Genomic DNA, 21,889 nt, shown 5'->3' with positions numbered 1-21,889 from the left:
CTATTTTGTAACCTGAGGCCACCAACTCCTTTACCCATGCGTCGCATGCGACACTGAACCAGACGTGGCAAAACCAGAGTAGTCGGCCACCCACCTTGCTGGTGTCGTCTGGTAAACGCCTCGAGTCCTCTGGCTCACGATCTTTGGGATCTGGCTCCCCTTGATCTGGGCTGCTGAGCACGCATTCTCCTCAATGGGTTGGTTCTATATGAGACCTGACGCTCCCTATCCTGGTTGGGACGGCTTGAAGCGGCGGAATTGGCCGCTGTGGTCCCCCCGGTGTTGCGAAAGGCCCGAAAACGTGCCTGAAACGGGTAGCGAAAAGGCGGTTTGACCTTTTGTTGAGGGAGAATACCGCTCTTTCCTCCTGTGGAGTCGGAGATAAGTTGATCTAACTTCTCCCCAAATAGTTGGCCGTACTGATAAGGCAGGGAAGTCAAGGACTTCTTGGAAGTAGAATCAGACCGCCATGTCCTTAACCATAGAGCTCTTCTGATAGAAATTGCGTTAGCGGAAGCAAGTGCCGCGCAACTGGCGGCATCCAAAGATGCACTGATTACGTAGTCTCTGGCCATCGCGATCTGACTCGCGATCTCCGATATCTCTGCAGGTAGATCTTGCTCCTGCACGATTCTGACCATGAAATCATGGCCTTGGCTACCCAAGTTGCTGCGAACGAGGGAGAGCGCGCTGATCCTGACGCCTCATATACTGAGCGAGCCAAGCTCCCTATGAGGTGATCTGTGGGATCCTTAATAGAAGAACCACTAGGTACGAACAACAGGGTTTTAGTGGCTAGGCGCGAAACCGGTGGATCCACCATCGGAGATTCCGTCCATTTTTTATGGAGGTCCGGGGCAAATGGATACCTTGCTTCGTGTGCCTTTTGACCCGAGAAACGCCTGTCTGATCGTTCCCTGTGTCGCTGTACTATGTCCTCAAACTCAGGGTGAGTGGCAAAAACTCTGTGTGGCCGCTTCACTCGCTTAAACACCACCTTATGCCCCATAGCTGCTGAGGGATCACCCTCAATCCCCAAGGTCTGATTGACGGCTTCTATGAGGCTGTCCACTGTTTGACGTGACCCTGGAGTATCCAGGTCAAGGGGCTCATCTAAGTCGAAATCTGAGGTCTGCTCGCTATCAACCACTGGTGACGGGGAGCGAGAAGCAGAACTTACGGATGCCAACGCACCGGATGGACTGGGTGACACCGTGTGGATTCTTTTCCCCTGGGTCTGCCTGGAATGAGAGCGGCCCCTGCAGGCCGAAGGCTCTTGTGAGGTGGAGGTTCCCTCTAAGGCCGGTGAGCCACTGTCCCTGCCCCTATCTGGGGCCTGAAGGGACTCAATTGCCCTCGTAAGCGACGCCATGGACTGTGATAGTGATAGGGCCCACTCCTGGGGGTTCGGGACCTCGGTCGCGGTCACAGAGGAGGGCTCCTGGGCACGTTCCGACTCGCAGGCCTCGCATAATCGCTTGCTCTGCGCCCATGGAAACACAGCCCGACAAGAGATGCATGCAGCGTAAAAAAAGTGTGCGTCTTTGCTTTTTTCGGACATGCTGTATCTGTCCGCTGCTGGGGGGGGGGGGGGGGGGGGAGGAGGTAGCACCTCAATTTCCCTGTAGCGTGGCCTCTTGGGCAGCACTTACCCCAGTCTTGTGCCCCCACGTGTCCTGGACGCCTCTTCACATCAAAATCGTGCGCCATAGCTGTGGGGCGGGGCTGCCAGCATATGGACCGCTCCAGGGGCGGTACTTCCAGCTCTGCAGCCTAGCCGCGCTCTGAAGCCGTGGACAAAATTTATTCACCGCCGCCCGGGCCTTAGGGGCGGGCCGCCGGAAGTGATGCGCAGCCCGGAGGCGGAACTTCCGGCCGCAGCCTAGCTCTGGCTAAAGCCGCGACCTCAATTACCCACTGCCCGCGACGGGGGGGGGGCGCGGACCTTCCATGGCGCTGAAAAATAGCGCTACTTACTGGAGCGGGCTACTGCTGCTGCCGCACCACGCCTGCCGGCTAAGGGCTCCAGGCCTGGAACTTCGCCGCAGGAGCCCTCCCAGGCCATCCTCCTCTGACGATCCTCTTCAGCTTCCTGAGCTCAGGTATGTGAGGGGGGCCTCGAACAATAGGACAGTGCAGGCACCCTAGCTCCATCTAACCCCTTCAGGGGGTGAGGAGAGGGACCGTCCGTTGCCTTGCAGCACCGCAGTCTAAGCACTGGTGGAGCAATGGGGGTCGCACGGACTAGTCTTGTGCCTCTGTACAGCCCATGGTTTTAATACGTAGGGGTGGTCAGGGCTAAGCCCGGCATCGTGTCCCACATCGCGGGAGAGGATACGTGGAGGCGACACTCGCACGTTCTCGCCCGTTGTTGGTTTGGGGAAATCGGACCCTTTCAATAGGATCCGTTGCCCGTCTAATCTTCATGGGAAAAAAGAAAAAAGTCTGGAGAAAAAAGCCAGACGTGTGCCTCCATGGACACTAAGCAAAAAACTGATTTCCGCCCGCAATGGGGGCGAGGGTGTATACGGCGGAGGAGGAGCTAACCTCTTTTTTTCACTTAGTGTCAGCCTCCAAGCGGCAGAAGCATACACCCACAGTATCTGTGTCCCCCAATGAGGCGAAGGAGAAACCTCAATATCAGATGTGCTGAAAAAAAAAAAAAAAAACAAAACACTGTCAATACAAAAATATTTGTTTCCCCATTTAAATGAATGGAAGCTGTATTTCAGTTGAGTGTTGCATGGATCCTGAATGTACTTGTGTGCATGATACCTTAAGTTCTAAAATCTAATGTCTTATTCCAGAGAAATCCACATTTTTATTACATGCAAACGAGCTGTTAATCTATGGGCTGCCCATGAGAATCTGCCTCCAGGCCTTATTTTAAATCAAAGGGACTTTACCAGTGTGATATGCAAATTTAATTTGCCAGAGGAGAATTGCAAGGCCTACAAGTCTCCTTACAGTGGCATGTGAGGCAGTCACTCTCCAAAATGGGAGACTTTACCTCTTAGAACCAAGTCAGATGCCTCTCATACAGCCAAATTAGATGCTATGATTTGTACTGAGGAGGGGCAACATTCCGAAACACAGCAAATTGAGAGTCATACAGCAAGGCTCGTTAAATGTTAAAGGGTTAATAGTGACTTTTAAGATTGCCATTTCCAATAGATGGCACTAGAGTTCAAGTCCTCTTCCTCTCTCAAGAGGCAATTTGCATATTTAATTTCCCAGAGGAGCATTGCATGGCCTCTAAAGGCCCCGTCACACACAGTGATCTCGCTAGCGACATCGCTGATTTTGTGACGCCACAGCGATCTCTCCAGCGAGATTGCTTTGTGTGACCCCCCGCCGGGTATCACTGATCGTGCAGCATTGTCCTGGGCCATTTTTTCATCGTTGCTCTCCTGCTGGCCAGCGCGTGTGGCAGCGGGAGCCAACGATCAGCGAGGCTTCCAGCGCTCTAAGCAGGCGCTGGGAGTTGGTCTCTAAGGTAAATATCGGGTTACTAAGCGGCGCGTGTCACTTAGTTACCCGATGTGTACCTTAGAAACCTGCATGCTCGCAGTTCCCGATGCGAGCACGCAGGTTTCTAAGGTACACATCGGGTAACTAAGTGACGCGTGACGCTTAGTAACCCGATATTTACCTTAGATACCAGTGTCCTCACTGGTCCTGATCGCTGGTGAGTCTGCCTGTTTGGCAGTTCACCAGCGCTCATGTAGCGATGCACCAGCGATCCTGACAAGGTCGTATTGATTTCGGGATCGCTGGTGCATCTTTATGTGTGACGGGGCATTTAATCTCCTTACACAGGTATGACATTCTCCACAAGGAGAGACATTACCCCTTAAACCACAGCGTGATGTGTAAGAGCTGCTCTGTGCAGAACTGTGTGAGATTATATCATTAAACACATCTGCAGATGTCCCTTCAGTGCTCCAGCTTTCATCTCACAGGCAGAAAGTGTTGCAATACAGCAGAGCTGTGAAAGCTGCAACCAATGTGTTTGTATGGAGTCAAACTTCAGCTCTACTGTTTTGCATTAATTACATGTCTCACATTGTTAATACCCCTTTTACTAAAAATAAGCCCTGGAGGCAGATTCTCATGCGGATCTGTGTCCTGCTCATAAATCTTAACAGCACATTAGCATATGAGAAACACGTGGATTTTTCTGGAATAAGACATAGGACATCGCAGATATCAAGGCATCATGTTATTCAGCTTCCTATGACGCACATGCCCATACAGATGACTTAGGAGGGTTGATCCTACAGATTCCCTTTAATATTTCTGTATACCTGCATACTTACTTCTTTGGGGGCCCCTGGGGGAGTCTGATTAGGATCCAAATTGCTGCTGGGATGCGGCTGGAGCATTTCTGGCTCAGAAGGCAGCTTCATCACTGGAGTTGTAATGGGAGCTGGCGGGATCATTGGGTTTGGCTGCAATAATAGCAGAGTTATTAGAGGGGTTAGAAAACATTTTGTAACCATTTGCATGATATCTCAAATTCATTATGTAAAAGATGCGACTTTTTCGCAGAAATCCTGTGACTGTCTCGGTCGTCTGAATGTAACAAACAGAAATCTATGCACTTGATGCAAAAAAACAATCCGAATTAGAGAAATGGAACAGATGTTTTTTGTTTCGCTCTTTTAATGCAAAAAATTATACTTCACCATTACACAATTATATTGAAAAGTCAACCATAAAAAGGAACTTGGTCAACTGGTAAATTCTCAGGTGAGATAACTGTAGGAAACTGCTTAAGTAACAACTCCAAGAAATGCTGGCATCCCTAGAATCTGTTCTTCCAGCTAATGGCGCATACTCAAGTTAACATTTTTGGCTGCAGGGATTTGCAAATTCCTGGCAACTTCCTTGCAAAACATTGTATTTTAGGAATGCCATTGACAGAGCAGACTACAGAATAGGTCTACACTCTGAAGATACACTTTCATAAAATTAGATATACCAGCATCCGCTTGCAAGATATTGGCGTCAAAATCACGGTTATACTCAATGTAGTCTTACTTGCAGTAGGTAATTGTATTTATGGCATTATTTGCACTGAGATAAGTCGCTCCCTGTAATGGGTGTAATAGGGGTGTTGTGTTACCCCTGGAGGCGAGGGCATCAAGAATACGTGACTCACAGGTTTAACAGGCGGCTGAGCCTGAGTGAAGCTTAATCAGGACTAGTAAATTGCCTTATAATGTCAGCTTTCTGGATGCCGTGGGAGGATTTAAACCCATAAATACAAGTCTTCTGGCATGCGAGATTGAGAGGTGAGAGTATTATTCTGGTCTGGCTAAGCCACATAGTCAAGGAAGATTCTCTCCAATAAGGCCACATCAAAAGGAGATGGTTTTAACGAGAAGCTAATCCTGTTGTAGTGAGCACAGCCTGCAGCTGATTCCCAGCCAGGCCTTCCAGAGACAGCCAAGCGCTCTAGGTACGAGGCACGGGGACACGTACACCATATTGGAAAGACTCTATGTACCCTCCACAGCACCACTTATGTGGGCTACTTAGCAACTCAAACGTTGCGTACCACCTCCAGGATCTTATTAGAATCTCCACTATATTCTTTGATTGATAAACATGCATGTCATTTGTTGATATGGTTTTTTTCCACCATAATAAGGACTGCCAACTCACGCTGGGGACAATTACTACCAATAAATGATTGTATGACAGAAGTGTGTGACGAACTAATATATGGGACACCACATTTTCTTACAATACCCAAAAGTAAACCAGATCAAAGTTAGAAAAATCTGCACCTTTAATTGAGGCGGTGGAAAGCCCTCGGCCGTATCAAACAAGGGTGCAGCGAGTGCCCCCCTCATTTACATATGTAATAATACATATTTAATGTATCTAACCTGATGATTTTGGGAGCCAAGTTCCCTGTATGACTATATAAGTGGCTTGATTTGAGCTTTGGGGCTGACAAGCTTCCCTTAAAGGGAACTCATCAACAAATGCATGGGGCCCGAACCACGGGGAGGATGAATCAGAAAGCGGTTCACTCAGTACAAATTGTATGTGGAGGCCGGAGGTAGACGGGCGTTTGAAAAACTGTCTATGTTTTATTCAGAAAATTCAGCTGATTTATTCTCTTATTTTCCATCCGATTTCCATCCGTGTGTCCATTTTTTACACCCGTGTGGAATCAGATTTCACACAACTACCTTAAAACCTGATCAAATACAATTTCCTAGCTTATAATAGAAATATATCTGTAAAAATTCATTTTTAAACCCATAAACTTGAATGGATGATGCCCAGAAGAAATTCGTGCACGCTGTTATTTTTTTCTCCTGGACAGTCACACTGAGGGAAAAAAAAAATCTTTCATCTGAATAGCCCTAATTAATAACATGGGTCAGTATGCGGTAGGAGAAAAAAAAAAAAAAAAAAAAAATCGGCCAGCCCATATCCGATTTATGAGCTCATCTGAATCAGCCCTTACTGAATGCAGCAGTGTTTCAAAGAGAAACATAGTATAAAGCTCAACCAGGGACGAGGTGACCAGTACTAGAGGTAGGTTCCTGGAGCATTCTCCTTGTCGGCTCCGCTAGACTGACAGGTCACACATACGGACAGATCTGTCAGTCAAGGTGAGCGGGGTGGCAGTGAGCAGGTACGTGCCTCTGACTAGTCACCACGGCCCACTTTCAACTAGGTTTGTTTCTGAAACATAATGAGGCATGCAGGAGCTGGTCTCGGATTCATGCTGCAGAAATCTTTTTCATTGAGGAAGACAACCTTATATGGATAAACACACCATAAATATCTATAATGGGAAAACCTGTTTATGTGTATTTATTTGTAACAATTACATAACAGTCCATGCATTTTACCAGTTACTGTGATCATCCAGTTGCTTTTGATTATTAGCATGAAAGACTACCTATTATATATTACACATCATATATATATATATATATATATATATATATATATATACACACACACACAGTGTACAGGCTCAGCAGGAAGTCTATGAGCTTTGCACAGAGAGGAGCACTGGTTCACACTTTATATTTGCGGTATTTTTTTTTTAACTATATGAGGCATTTAACAAAAAAAACACTTGTGATAAAGTGTTTGAGTCATATACTCCAGAGTCAGCTTCATGTCAAGGAGAACGCTGACACGGCGTCCTTCCCGATAACACACAGAGAGATGCTGTCTCTCTTCCTGTCCAACGCTTATCTAAGGACGGGTTCACACTTGCTTTTGGCTGGTCTGCATATGGCTGCGTACTCCTACCCTTAAGGTCCGCCTACTTCCGCATGCATTCTGTATCGTCCTGCATACCCATCTTCAACATTAGGTACGCAGGGACATGTGTTGTATGCGGATGCGTCGTTTTGACGTGCCTACCAAATGCAACATGTTGCATTTTTGTGCGTTCGGCGGGCATACAACACATGTCACTGTGTACCCAGTGTTGAACATAGGTACACAGGATAACGCAGGATGCATGCCGAAATAGGCGGAGCTTAAGGGAAGAAGTACGCAGCCAAACGCAGACCAGTCAAAGGAAAGTGTGAACCCGGCGTGATCGGTGCAGAGCAGAAGAGGAAGCTAGTGGGACTGAACAGAGGCTGAATGACCTGAGCAGATGCAGGTCCTACTGCACCAGTAATTCCAGGACCTTTCAGGTCATGTGACTGATCAAATAACTTGGAAAGGTACTTGAATGAATCAAGGGAAAGGTCTTGCAAATTCTCTGCTGCAGCCTCCGTACAGGTCCTGATCAGGAACTGCGGGATGTGGTAATGTATAGTGTGTGCGTTTGTATGTGGCCATGATCAATGGGGGCCTCAGGATCCAGACCCCACAGATATAAAAGACATGACGGCAGTACCTATAAAGTGTAATTAATATTATATACATATATATGTCTATATATGTGTGTGTGTGTGTGTGTGTGTGTATATATATATTTTTCACCTTCTATATGACGTGCTGCCTCCAATTTGCTTTTATTGTACTGAAGGTTTGGTCTACAACTGGGAGGCTTGGAACCCTAATCCTATATGCTGGTGCTGCCTTTATTTTTTCTTTTTATATACACACATAGGCTAGGTTCTTGACACATTTGTATAACATTTTACGTGACATTATTAGATTACCTTCTTCCGCTGCATACTAGATTTCATAGAGAAAGAATCTGTCCAACCTTCTTGTTCACCTGCAAAGAAAACTCAACATATGAAACACAATTTTTATGCAGTTCTTTGCATCTAAAATCATGGATGTACCATTCTGCTAAAAAAAATAATATTTGCAAAAAGTAAACGGTTTGGCGGGTTTTATTGGAGTAATCACTTTTATTTCATATAATTGATATACTTGTAATAGTTAAAGGGGTTGTCTGGCCTTCAGGTAGAAGTGTGTGTCATTTTTACATGTGTTATAGTTACTCTATGTGTGCCCACTGTGAAGATTCACCAGTGCCGGCAGTCATGTGACCGCAAATATGAGATTTGAATACTTGCAGCCACATTCTGACTAGACATGTCCATCCTTGCTCAATACGCTAGAATTGAGCGAGGCTGCCCAAGTCTAGTTGGAAAGTGACCACAAGAATGCAAATCCCTTACTTGAAAATCCTCACACCGCACAATGTGACGATTCACAAGTCTGCAGCTACGTAGAGTGGTTGCAGACTTGTACCCTAAAGCCACACAATTAAAGAAGTTTTCTGGTATCAGAAAAACCTGCGTACCCAGACACAGTTTGTTTAAAAGAATAGAAAAGACAAACTTCTTTGCTCACCCTCCCTGGGTCCAGCGCTGAGTCTCCACTACTGCTTCCGATGTCTGTCACTGCCTGAAGCACTGACGTCACATTGATAGCGCTGCAGCTAATAACAGAGTTCAGCGGCTCTGAGCGGTACGTGCTGTAAACTCTGGCAGAGCCATTGAGCTCATATAATAGCTGCAGCTCTATCAACGTCAGCGCTGTAGACAATAGCAGACAGAGTGGCGGAGACTCAGCGCTGGACTGGGGAGGGTGAGTAAAGCCAGATTTTTTTTTTTTTTTTTTTTTAACTGCATCCAGGAGACTGCTTTTCCAATACTGGAAAATCTCCTTAATTTATGCTTAGCATATTCAGGACAATTCAATTGGGACTATAGATACTTTGCTAAATAATATTGCATCTAAGGTATAATTTTAGATGATTATTGGGCATGCTAGGAAAAGGAGTTGTCTATAGACAAAGTTCACATCTCAAGGATTGTCACTTCAGGAATGCAAATACAGTCTGGGTTGTATATGCCAATAACATGTAACTGAAAAGTATTACTGTCAAACACAGCCAAAGCACATCAAGTAGCGCCATTGCATTAGTTATAAGACACACAATACAAACTCTGCATAAAGCTAATCACTAGGCAAAAAGCAACTCAGAAGGGGAGATTTATTAATAGCGTTATAAGATGCATGCACTTAGGCCATACACTAATATTTTGCACCAAAAAAAGTTGATTCAATTTTTTTTCCTTTTTAAAGTATGAAACAAGTCATTATTGGCATCCAATTTATTGAGCACCAACCATGACGTAAGAAAATATATTATATTATATTTATATATATATATATATATATATATATATATATATATATATATATATATATATATATATATATATATATATATATATATATATATATACACACACACACACACACACACACACTTATATTAAAACTTAGGTAAATAGCATATGCATATATTTCACATTTTTGGTGCAACTTTCTTAGTAAATCTCCCGCAAAATGTGGATACTACAAAGCACAATGGCACTTCCCAATCTATACCTGAACCGTCGTGTCTGTTCTGCAGCCAGGGAAAGGAACCTAAAAATAACCGGTCATTCAAATATGTCAAGTCCACTCTGATCAAAAAGCGTGCGCCATGCTTAAAGGGGTTTTTCCACAAAGTTAATTTTAAAGTTGATTTTAATCAATACATCTTGGAACAATAATAAAGTTCCACAATTATTTTTTTTTTCCCTGTACTGAGATAATCTTATAAATGTGCCGCTGCTGTGTACTGTGTAATGGCTGTGTTTGACCGTACAGGAACATGGTCTGATCATACCACAGCTCCTGGGCAGGAGAGGACCCAAAAGAGAGGATACAGACATTACAGCAGGGGATCGAAAATAATTCTTTGTTTGAAAGAAAACATCTACTATATATTCATCTAATTCCGTCTGTCCGTCTGTCTGTCTGTAACGGAAATCCCGCGTCGCTGACTGGTTACGGCCGGCAGGGCGCGACCAATCAGCGAGAGGCGCAGTCCGGCTGCGAACTGACGCGGAATTCGAACAACGCACGTCACCGCTACCATCGGGATATCTGCGGCGCCAGCCGCTGATCTCCAGACGGTTGCCGCGGGTCATGTCCTGCTGCACGCAGGTCAGCGGCGACGCAGCCGTGAGATGACCAGAGCAGCGCTCAATGTGCGGATGGTACCCAGGGTCCGGAGGAGAGGAGACTCTCGTCCAGGCCCTGGGTACCAAAAACCTGTAAAAAATAGAATTAAAATGAAAAAAAAATAGTGATATACTCACCTTCCGACGGCCCCCGGACTCTTTCCCTCCTCTCACCATGCGCCCAGCATCTTTCGGTCCCAGTAATGCTTTGCGCGAAAGACCGGTGATGACGTCGCGCTCTCGCAAGAGTGACGTCATCTCCGGTCCTTCGCGCTAAGCATTACTGGGACCAGAAGATGCCGGGAGCGTGGAGAGGAGATCGTGGGCCGACGGAAGGTGAGAATAACCTTTTTTTAAATTTTTTTTTTATTATTTTTTACATTCTATCTTTTACTATTGATGCTGCATAGGCAGCATCAATAGTAAAACATACATATTCTAGAATACCCGATGCGTTAGAATCGGGCCAGCATCTAGCTTTTTAAAAATAGGAAGTGAATTGCTTGATCTCAAGCAAAGAATTATTTTTGAGCCTGAGCTGTCCTGTCTGTATACTCTTTTCCTTCCTCAGCTGCCCATGAGCTGTGGTATGATCAGACCATGTTCCTGCACGGTCAGCAGAGGTCGCGCTACATATTTTTCAAAGGAGTAAAAATACTCCTCCCAATATTTTTGAGGAGTATTTTTCCACCACGGAGGAGTACGCAATTTGTATGAATTAAAATTGGTCAGTGAGCCCCTCTCCTCCTCCTCCCCGCAGTATACTGCGCCCCTCTCCTCCCCGCAGTATACTGCGCCCCTCTCCTCCCCGCAGTATACTGCGCCCCTCTCCTCCCCGCAGTATACTGCGCCCCTCTCCTCCCCGCAGTATACTGCGCCCCTCTCCTCCCCACAGTATACTGCGCCCTTCTCCTCCCCACAGTATACTGCGCCCCTCTCCTCCCCTCAGTATACTGAGCCCCTCTCCTCCCCTCAGTATACTGAGCCCCTATCCTCCCCTCAGTATACTGAGCCCCTCTCCTCCCCTCAGTATACTGAGCCCCTCTCCTCCCCTCAGTATACTGAGCCCCTCTCCTCCCCTCAGTATACTGAGCCCCTCTCCTCCCCGCAGTATACTGCGCCCCTCTCCTCCCCGCAGTATACTGCGCCCCTCTCCTCCCCGCAGTATACTGCGCCCCTCTCCTCCCCGCAGTATACTGCGCCCCTCTCCTCCCCGCAGTATACTGCGCCCCTCTCCTCCCCGCAGTATACTGCGCCCTTCTCCTCCCCACAGTATACTGCGCCCTTCTCCTCCCCACAGTATACTGCGCCCCTCTCCTCCCCTCAGTATACTGAGCCCCTATCCTCCCCTCAGTATACTGAGCCCCTCTCCTCCCCTCAGTATACTGAGCCCCTCTCCTCCCCTCAGTATACTGAGCCCCTCTCCTCCCCTCAGTATACTGAGCCCCTCTCCTCCCCTCAGTATACTGAGCCCCTCTCCTCCCCTCAGTATACTGAGCCCCTCTCCTCCCCTCAGTATACTGAGCCCCTCTCCTCCCCTCAGTATACTGAGCCCCTCTCCTCCCCTCAGTATACTGAGCCCCTCTCCTCCCCTCAGTATACTGAGCCCCTCTCCTCCCCCCCGCAGTATACTGAACCCCTCTCCCATCTGTTCCTATCTCTGCTGGTTGTGCAATTGCTCTTATCGTCGCTGCCAGTTCTGCCGCTGCGTCAGTCAAAATCTTAGCAAATCCCGTACCCGCTGCTGAGCCACTCATCTCTATGTCCCTCCAGCATATGTTCTTTCCCGTGGCAGCCAATGAGTCCCCCACCGTATCCACCAAGTTTCCGGCTGCTCCTGCAGCCACTGATGAAATAATTGTCTCCTCCTTTATGCTCCTATCCGCTCCTGCAGCCACATTTGAATTAACCGCAACTCCTCTTGTTCCTCTGACTGCTCCCGCAGCCACTAAAGAGACGACCGCTGCTTCCCTTATGCTCTCAGCTGGTCCAGCAGCCACTTTTAAGTTTGCCGCCACTTGTCCCGACTTCCCGGCCACTGAAGAAAGCACCGCTTCCTCCCCCATGCACCCAGCCACTCCCTCGTCCATTTTTAAATTTACCGCTGCTTTCTCCGGTCTTCTGGCTGCTCCCGCAGCCGCTGAAGACACCGCTGCCTCCTCTGGATTCCCAGCAGCTCCCGCATCCACCGACAGACTCACCGCCGCCTCCCCTGTATATCCGACCTCCTCTGCAGCCGCTGACAAAATCACCGCCGCCTCCCCCGGGTTCCTGGCCGCTCCCACAGCTGCTGTCAGACTCACCGCCGCTTCCCCTAAACACCGGACCTCCTCTGCAGCCTCAGATATCTTCATCGCCGCTTCTCCCGGTCTTCTGGTCGCTCCTACAGTCGCTGAAGCTGCATCTCTCGCCGCGGTCACAGAGCTGGGAACCGCTGAGTCATCCAAGCGTCCTCCTGCTCCCGCCGGCTCCAATCTGAACCCCGCCGCTTTCTCCGCTGCCACTGTAGCTTAGAACGATGCGTCCCGTGGACGTATCGTACTAATCTGAAGGCGTTTTTTCGCCTGCCTGTGCGTCATAGACGCCCAGACAGGCGTTAATGCCACCTCTGATGGTCAGACACAGCCATTACACAGTACATAGGAGGGGCATATTTATAAAATTATCTCAGCATAGGAGCATTCTTTTTAAACATCGAATTGTGGAAATTATTATTCCAAGATCTACTGATTAAAATCAACTTTAAAATTAACTTTGTTCACAGGAGAACCCCGTTAACGTCTAAATTGCAATTTGGATTCCATTCTAGAAGTACCAGGAATTGGAGACATAAAATACTTTTCTACAGTCATTACAGTGTAAGTATTTGTTCTGTACAATATACACTGCTAGCGACAAGATTGACTCCACAGACAATAATCCAAGTCTATATTACCTATTTGCAGAAAGGTAAAAATTCTCCATGGCGATATATTCCCAACATTTTATAGGTTTCTGTTTCCACAACCCACGGCCCCCATAATCTTTTCGCTCACCTATTCCACTATAATTGACTGCCTCAAGCCTTGTCTACTCCCTTCATGCCTTACCTAAAGGGGTTGGTTGCCCTCCTTTTTACTACTCTACACTTCAGCCTCCTTTATCCTCATTAAGATGATATATCCATTGAGCACTGATCAGGCACATTAAAGCCAAGTGCCTAATATTGTGTAGGCCTCCCCATACATCTCTGAACTGCCAGGGCTTGGACTCCAAAAAGACTTAAGGTGTCCAGCATTCACTTTATAAGCAACTTGTAATAGAGTAGTTCTTCTATGGGACCAGACCTTCAAGTCTTCATACACCACACGCATCAATGAGCCTTTTGCGCCAATGACCCTACCGCTGGTTGATTGCTTGTCCTTCATTGGGACACTTTTGGTACTTGCTAACCACTTTAAATACTCTTTAAATACAGATATCAGACAAAGAGCACGGGCACCGTTTCCTTGTGGTTTGGAGAAACCAGGCCCTCTGACGCATTAAGGTCCTTCTCTACCAAAGGTCCCCTGACGAACGCCAAGACTGGTGAGGAGAAACACGTCAGTGCAAAGGGACAGGACATTTACCTTTGAAAGCTATTTTCTGAGATAAGTACGGTGATTTCTGGGGATTTTCTTGATATTTGGTGGGTGACTTATCGTTAAGGGTGCATATTCGAGAATATTTATGTGCACCTTAGATGAATTATATGTTATGTGTCAAGATTTATGGATGGCATGACATTACACACTGAAATATTTCTGTACACCCATCAACATTTATATTCTTATCGAAGATCCCACAGATGGATGGTATACATCTATATACTGTATTTGATTCCTGGAACTGCCGAAGTTGAGCGGGGGCGCCAAGTCGACTGTTTAGGGCACCAACTTTGGCGATTAGGGTCAGTTAGCCTTATAACAGATTATCCCTGTTTATACCCTTTATTGTCTGATATCTGTTTTTAAAAATAGTGTTCTGTAGATGAATATACTTTTAAGTGGTAATTATTAAAAGTAACTTCTGAAGATTGATTTTCTTTTTGGTGTTCAATTCTATGGGACCCCACATTATACATTTGTTTTTTTCTTCATAGTTTATCACCACAACATGCACTCCACAATATCTGCCATTTTAGAGAAGTTATTGATAAAGAAATTAATCAATATAGCGGTGATAATTTATAATTCGCCAATATGTTACATATCAGTTTTATAAAATCATGTCCTGTTTCAGCTAAAAAAAACAAGGATAAGCCTGCAGATAGTCTTAGAATGTTATGTAATATGATGTTCACTAGATAAGAAACCAAACATCTCATTTTTTTTTTTTTTTTTTTTTTAGAAAATGATTCTTGAGAACGAATGATTGTTCATATTTTGCTTATGCATTGTTACTGGTGGGTGACAGCATTTTTTTCTACAATGCTGCACCCCTTTTGCAGCAGGTCTGATCTCACTCATATTTTCAAAAGGGTCTACTGTATGTTTTTTTAATCTCTCATCTTTATCCCTTTTTAATTGTAACTCATTCTAAATAAGTTTCTTTTTTATTCAAATTAAATATGAAAATCGGATCTTTGCTCCTTGAGCAGATTTCCAAATCACTCTGATCCAGTTGTCAGATTATTGCAAAGTCCGTGAATGGTTTAAAATTATATCACGAAATGAGTGTAGAAGCAAGTGGAAAGAAAAAAAATTACCTGTTGGAGGTGGTGGCAGGACGGTCGGTGCCCCAGGTCCTCCTTCTCGGAATCCCATATCTGTAGGATAGTTAAATGGAGCTTGGGATGCAGTCATCGTGGGTGGTGTTGGAGGTTGATTAATGCCTGGTCGTGTCACAGGATGATAAGCAGGAGGGTGTAAAGGAGGAACCAAGGCTTGCGGGTATGCATTAGATACTCCAGGTACATTCATAGGAATATCAAGAGGAGATGGAGGAAATGACATATGGGTTGACATAGGGGGAGGTGGTTTCAATGGAGGAGGCTGCAGGATTCCTGAAAAGTTAAGAATTCACAGGAATATAAAACACTTAAACAATATTCCTTTTGCAGCAAAAATTAATGAAACGGTTTCATAGTGTAGGTAATGATTACCAACTTATCACAAAGCTCATTCATCTGCATTTACAATCTACAACCGTGTCTATCATCTTGAAGACTTCACTGACTTGTACTAAGCTCCATGACAAGTTAGCCAAAGACCCACAATGAGAAAGAACTAACACTTATTTCTTCTCCTTTCTGTTTAATATGAATTAGAAATAATAAGTTGCTTTAAAGAATTTCTATGTAATCTATTAAAGAGTGGAAATAACTATATAGAGACATATCGTGGCATACACAGAGAACAGGGAACCCTATAGCAAATATATCAATTAGGGTGCATCATGAAGTCTTGGGTCGTCCATGTTTTTTTTTAGTACTTCAGTAACTACATTTAGTTGTGCAAAAATTTTTTTTATCAGATTAGCAGACTATAAACTTTCCCACTTCCTTTTTTGCCAATACTGCAGCGCCTGTGGAGACTACATTCCTGGTCAGGTCTTCACAACACATTGAGACTATCAACCTGAAATGTGCCTCATCTGTCTTAAGGTTTCATGTCTTGCCTATTCAACTAATCTACAGGGTGGGCCATTTATACGGATACACCTAAATAAAATGGGAATGGTTGGTGATATCAACTTCTTGTTTGTGGCACATTAGTATAAGGGAGAGGAAAAACTTTTCAAGATGGGTGGTGACCATGGCAGTCAGGCGGTCATTTTGAAGTCAACCATTTTGTATCCAACTTTATTTTTTTCAATGGGAAGAGGGTCATATGACACATCAAACTTATTGAGAATTTCACAAGATAAACAATGGTGTGCTTGGTTTTAATGTAACTTTATTCTTTCATGAGTTATTTACAAGTTTCTCTTTATTTACAACCATTGACGCGTCGCAGAGGCTAACACGTGAGGAGCGGATAGAAATTGTGTTGATGTCTGGTGAACGCAGTACCCGGGTCATTGCAGCAGATTTCATTGCAAGACACCCTACGCAAGAAAACGGTCACCATTCCCATGTTATTTAGATGTATCCATATAAATGGCCCACCCAAAAAAGTTTGCCTCATCACTGAACATAATGTTTTGTGTAAACAGAGGGTCCTGTTCCAATTTTTGTTTTGCCCATTCTACAAATTTAGCGCGCTGATCTGGGTCACCAACCATTCCTATTTTATTTAGGTGTATCCATACAAATGGCCCACCCTGTATAATGTGTTAATATATACAAATACCTGTATATAAGCCGACCCTCCCCCCTAATTTTGCCACAAAAAACTGGGAAAACATATTGACTCGCGTATAAGCCTAGGGTGGAAAATGCAGCAGCTACTGGCAAATTTCAAAGATAAAAACAGATACCTATAAAAGTAAAATTAATTGAGACATCAGTAGGTTAAATGTTTTTGAATATCCATATTGAATCAGGAGCCCCATATAATGCTACATTCAGATCATGATGGCCCCATAAGATGCTCCATACAAAATACACCCCATATAATGCTGCACAAAGGTTAATAATGCCCCCACAATATGCCCCATATAATGCTCCATAAAGGTTATGGCTCCATAAGATGCTCCATAGATTACGCCCCCATATGCTGCCCCAGACTATGCCCCCATATGCTGCCCCACAGACTATGCCCCCATATGCTGCCCCACAGACTATGCCCCCATATGCTGCCCCTTAGGATATGCCCCCATATGCTGCCCCATAGGATATGCCCCCATATGCTGCCCCATAGGATATGCCCCCATATGCTGCCCCATAGGATATGCCCCCATATGCTGCCCCATAGGATATGCCCCCATATGCTGCCCCATAGGATATGCCCCCATATGCTGCCCCATAGGATATGCCCCCATATGCTGCCCCATAGGATATGCCCCCATATGCTGCCCCATAGGATATGCCCCCATATGCTGCCCCATAGGATATGCCCCCATATGCTGCCCCATAGGATATGCCCCCATATGCTGCCCCATAGGATATGCCCCCATATGCTGCCCCATAGGATATGCCCCCATATGCTGCCCCATAGGATATGCCCCCATATGCTGCCCCATAGGATATGCCCCCATATGCTGCCCCGTAGGATATGCCCCCATATGCTGCCCCATAGGATATGCCCCCATATGTTGCTGCTGCTGCTGCAAAAAAAAAGCCATACTCACCTCTCCTGCTCAGGACCTCACCTGTCTGGGGGCCATCGCTGCTCACCGCTGTTTGCCATGTCGTCTGTCAGTGACGTTCAGGCAGCAGAGGGCACGGAATGCACTAACCGCGTCACTGTGAGCAGCGATGGACAACGCGAACAGGTGAATATTGCTATACTTACCTCCTATGGCGCGGTCTCTGCAGCTCCCCCGCTTCTTCACGGTCTCCCTTTCCTGCCTTCAGAGGTCGCGTGGTACCACTCATGAATATGCGCATATTCATGAGTTTAATGAGCGGTACCATGTGACCGATGAAGGCAGGAAGGGGGACCGTGAAGAAGCGGGGGAGCTGCAGAGACCGCACCAGGGGAGGCATGTATGATCTCTGACACCCCCGCTCCCCCTCCCGCGCCGACCCCCAGGTATGTGACTCGCATATAAGCCAAAAGGGGGACTTTCAGCCCCAAAAAATGGACTGAAAATCTCGGCTTATACACAAGTATATACGGTGTGTGTATGTATATATATATATATATATATATATATATATATATATATATATATATATATATATATATATATTAAAAAAAAATACAAATAAAATTTTTTTTTACTCAAATCCACACTTGCGGATTTTGCCGCGACTCACCAGCAGTTCCATCTAATTTAGTTTCAAAAACATTTCTTGATGTTTAAACAGACAAGACAGACCCCTAATGCCAGCAAAGGGACCAACCCCCAATGCCAGGAAGAGGAAAGCCCCCCCAATGCCAGGAAGAGGACAGCCCCCCCAATGCCAGGAAGGACAGGCCTGTGCTGCTACACCTTGCTCTAACTGGAAACAAACAAGTAGTAAAAAAGCCTTTAAAGCGAACCTGTCAGCAGGATTTTGCTTAGTAAACTACAGATACTGGAAGGTTGCTGCTGCTATACTGATTAAAATAATACCTGGGGTGAAGAAATCAGTCTTGGGGTTCTTGTGTAACCAGTTTTAGAAGTTTTCAGGTAATGATATGCCCGTGCTCTGGGACGGGACTGTAGGAAGAGTCTTATCTTCCTGCTCGAGGCTAGAGAAACCAAGGAAAAACCTGCCTAAAGACTGCCCCGAAGCACAAACATGTTCCTCATCATAGAGACACAGACTGTTTGTGTTTCAGGGTGGCCTGTGGTCAGGTCTTCCCTTGGTTTTTCTGGCCTGTAGCAGGAAGATAAGACTCCGTCTACAGTCTTGCCCCGAAGCACGAGCAGATCATTAATTGAAAACTTCTAACACTGACTACACGAGAACCACAAGACGGATTTCTTCAACCCAGGTATCATTTTAATCAGTTTAACACTGTCATCCTGACAATAACTGTAGTTTACTTAGCAAAATCCTGCTGACCGGTTTGCTTTATAAAGTGCAGGGAAGGAACACATACAAACATTACTTGATCTATGACAGCTTTCCCTCGTACTATAAAGCAGTTCTCCTAGTTGCTATGTTGTTTATTACAGGCCAATCTTTATGGGAGTCAAATCATGAAATACTGCGCAATTCTCTTACTAATACACTTGTCAACAGCCTGAAAGTCACAGGCCAGAAGAAACTTATTTCCCCATTGCTATAATATCCCCGGCCCCTTGTCAAGAGAAGGCCACAAAGAGCTAACACAGGAGAATTGTATTCGAACAAAACAGCATGAAGGACCTGCAGAAATCTCCCACAGCCACTGGAGTGTTTGGCAACAGTTGGCGGATTAAGCACTTGAGATGTGACCAGTAACCGCCCACCGGCCACCAGTCTTTCAGCGATCTAAATGGATTGCAGACAAAGAGTGACAGACTTCATGCAGATGTCTAGAATCAAACCGATTCTATGACCAGAAAGTAAAAGCAATTATGTGAGCATTAAACGAAAAAAAAAGGAGCCCAGCTTGCCCGAGCAGAGAAATTTAAAGGATTAAAACCTACATTCTCCTAAACCAGACTTTAATACAACTTTAAAAATATTCTTTCAGTGTTACATTGCACATAAAAGAAGTGGCACCTGCAAATAGAAGTCACCGACTAATCTTCAGTAACAAAAAGCCGAAGCAAACCCTTTCAGAGGAGTACGTGCGGCAGTGGTGCACATACAGAAGGGATAAACGCCATCCTTACATGTACCCACCTAATCATCTTGTCAGACCTCACAACTTTGAATGCTACATTAAATAATAAGTCACTTAAAAGCTAAAATAACCGTCTAAATGCATTAAAAGGGGTTCTCTGGGAATGGGGAAAAATAATAGAAAAATGTTATGAATAAATTTCTAAAATACCTTTAATTGGCAAATCACATTAGTTTGGTCTAGGAAGGTAATCACTATAGTAAAAATGGCCACCATCTTGTTGCAGTGATAGAAACCTGTCCTACAATGTTAGGGTAGGACTCTGAGCATGTGCCGTAGGGAGCCCAGCTGCTGTGACCTGGAGATAGGTTTTTTCAGGTCACAGCAGCGGAGCTTCCTACTGCACATGCTCACAAGCATCTGACGTGTCCCAACGTTCCAAGACATTTTTCTGTCAACTGAACAAGAAAGAAGCAATTTTTATGTAATTTAGAGATAATCTTCCTAAAGATAACAATTAGGCTATGTGCACACGCTGCGGATTCTGTTGCGGTTCCGCAGTGTTTTTAGCCCTGCGGATCTGCAGCAGTTCCGCAGACAGTGTACAGTACCATGTTATCCTATGGGTTTTCAAAACCGCTGTGCCCATGCTGCGTTTTTTTCCGCGCGGTTTACAAACCACAGCATGTCAATTCTTTCTGCGGATTCCACAGCGGTTTGGCACCTGTTCCATTGTTTACCTGCGGATCCGTGGGGAAAAACCCGCAGCGTGTGCACATAGCCTTATGATTTTCTAATTGAAGGTATTTAGGAATTATTATTATTTATTTTTTTTTTTTAAAGATTTTTCCTAATTTCCTGGAGAACCCCTTTTTCTGAGGATTCAGTTACAGGAAATCCAGTCCTGCCATGTCATGAGAATTAAGCGGAAATTGTTTTGTGGCCCTTTTGAACAGTTCCCAGCATAAACCAACATACTGTGAATTCAGACTGCAGTATAGTAGCATCATTCATATTTAGAGGAATAATGAGACGCTATGCAACTTTCTAAAATATATTATGGGAGATTTAAAAAGCTATCTTGCCCTGCACCACATTTTTCACGTGGTTTAGAAACAGCAAACTTTAGATCTGGCATGACCTAATGTGATAACGGTCACATTTTCAGACTGATCAGTCTAAAGTTCCGCTGCAGGGAGGATGATAGAAAACAGGATTTTTAAGTTGCTTACCGTAAAATCTGTTTCTCGGAGCCTTCATTGGGGGACACAGAGACCATGGGTGCATGCTGCTGCCACTAGGAGGCTGACACTATGCACAAAAAAGGTTAGCTCCTCCTTCGCAGTGTACACCCCACCGACCGGCAGGGAATTCCTCAGTTAGTGAGAAAGCAGTAGGAGAAGTAACAGAATAGATTGAAAAACAGAACAGACAACTCAACTGTAAATAACCAACAAACATAAGGACAGGAGTTGTAGAACTTGGGAGGGTGCTGTGTCCCCCAATGAAGGCTCCGAGAAACAGATTTTACGGTAAGCAACTTAAAAATCCTGTTTTCTCGTTCGCCTTATTGGGGGACACAGAGACCATGGGACGTCCCAAAGCAGTCCCTGGGGTGGGAAACAAACTTCCATCAGGCCAGCGGACTCACCACCGCCGCCTGCAGAATCCTTCTACCTAGGCTGGCTTCCGCCGAAGCGTAGGTGTGGACTCTGCAGCATTTCACAAACGTGTGAACCGATGAGCAGGATGCAGCTTTGCAAAGCTGCAGCACAGAAGCTCTGTGGCGTACCGCCCAGGAGGCACCCACTGCCCGAGTAGAGTGGGCCCTGATCCCGGAGGGGCTCCGCGACGCTTAACTCGGTAGGCTTCCAAAATTGCCGATTTGATCCAGCGAGCAACAGTGGCCTTTGACGCCGGGAGACCTTTCCGCGCCCCGTCTGGAATAATGAAAAGCGACTGTCTTTCGGAAGGGAGTCGTCCTAGACAGATAGACCCTTATCGCCCTAACCAGATCCAGCTTGTTGAAGGACCGCTCTCGGGAATGAGCGGGACTCGGACAGAAGGACGGCAGAACGATCTCCTCCTTGA

At 45.6% G+C, this 21,889-nt stretch overlaps 1 protein-coding gene across 4 annotated transcripts in view; it reads right to left on the bottom strand.

Annotated features, from left to right (window-relative positions):
• SEC31B (SEC31 homolog B, COPII coat complex component) overlaps nucleotides 1–21,889 on the bottom strand; it is a 169,009-nt gene that overhangs the window by 19,674 nt on the left and 127,446 nt on the right. For 3 of the 4 annotated variants that reach the window (XM_073585777.1, XM_073585779.1, XM_073585780.1), the window contains 4 exons: nucleotides 15,199–15,495; nucleotides 9,853–9,891; nucleotides 8,160–8,218; nucleotides 4,320–4,451 (listed from right to left, as the gene is read on the bottom strand). In XM_073585777.1, the coding sequence (XP_073441878.1) occupies nucleotides 4,320–4,451; nucleotides 8,160–8,218; nucleotides 9,853–9,891; nucleotides 15,199–15,495 (527 nt within the window). The remainder of the gene's footprint in view (nucleotides 1–4,319; nucleotides 4,452–8,159; nucleotides 8,219–9,852; nucleotides 9,892–15,198; nucleotides 15,496–21,889) is intronic. The other variant, XM_073585778.1, reaches the window with a different exon arrangement.

Source organism: Dendrobates tinctorius, unplaced genomic scaffold, assembly GCF_039654945.1.
Source record: "Dendrobates tinctorius isolate UK_male_01 unplaced genomic scaffold, ASM3965494v1 ptg000089l, whole genome shotgun sequence".
NCBI lineage: Eukaryota > Metazoa > Chordata > Amphibia > Anura > Dendrobatidae > Dendrobates > Dendrobates tinctorius.
This window is presented reverse-complemented; position numbering and strand designations above follow the sequence as displayed.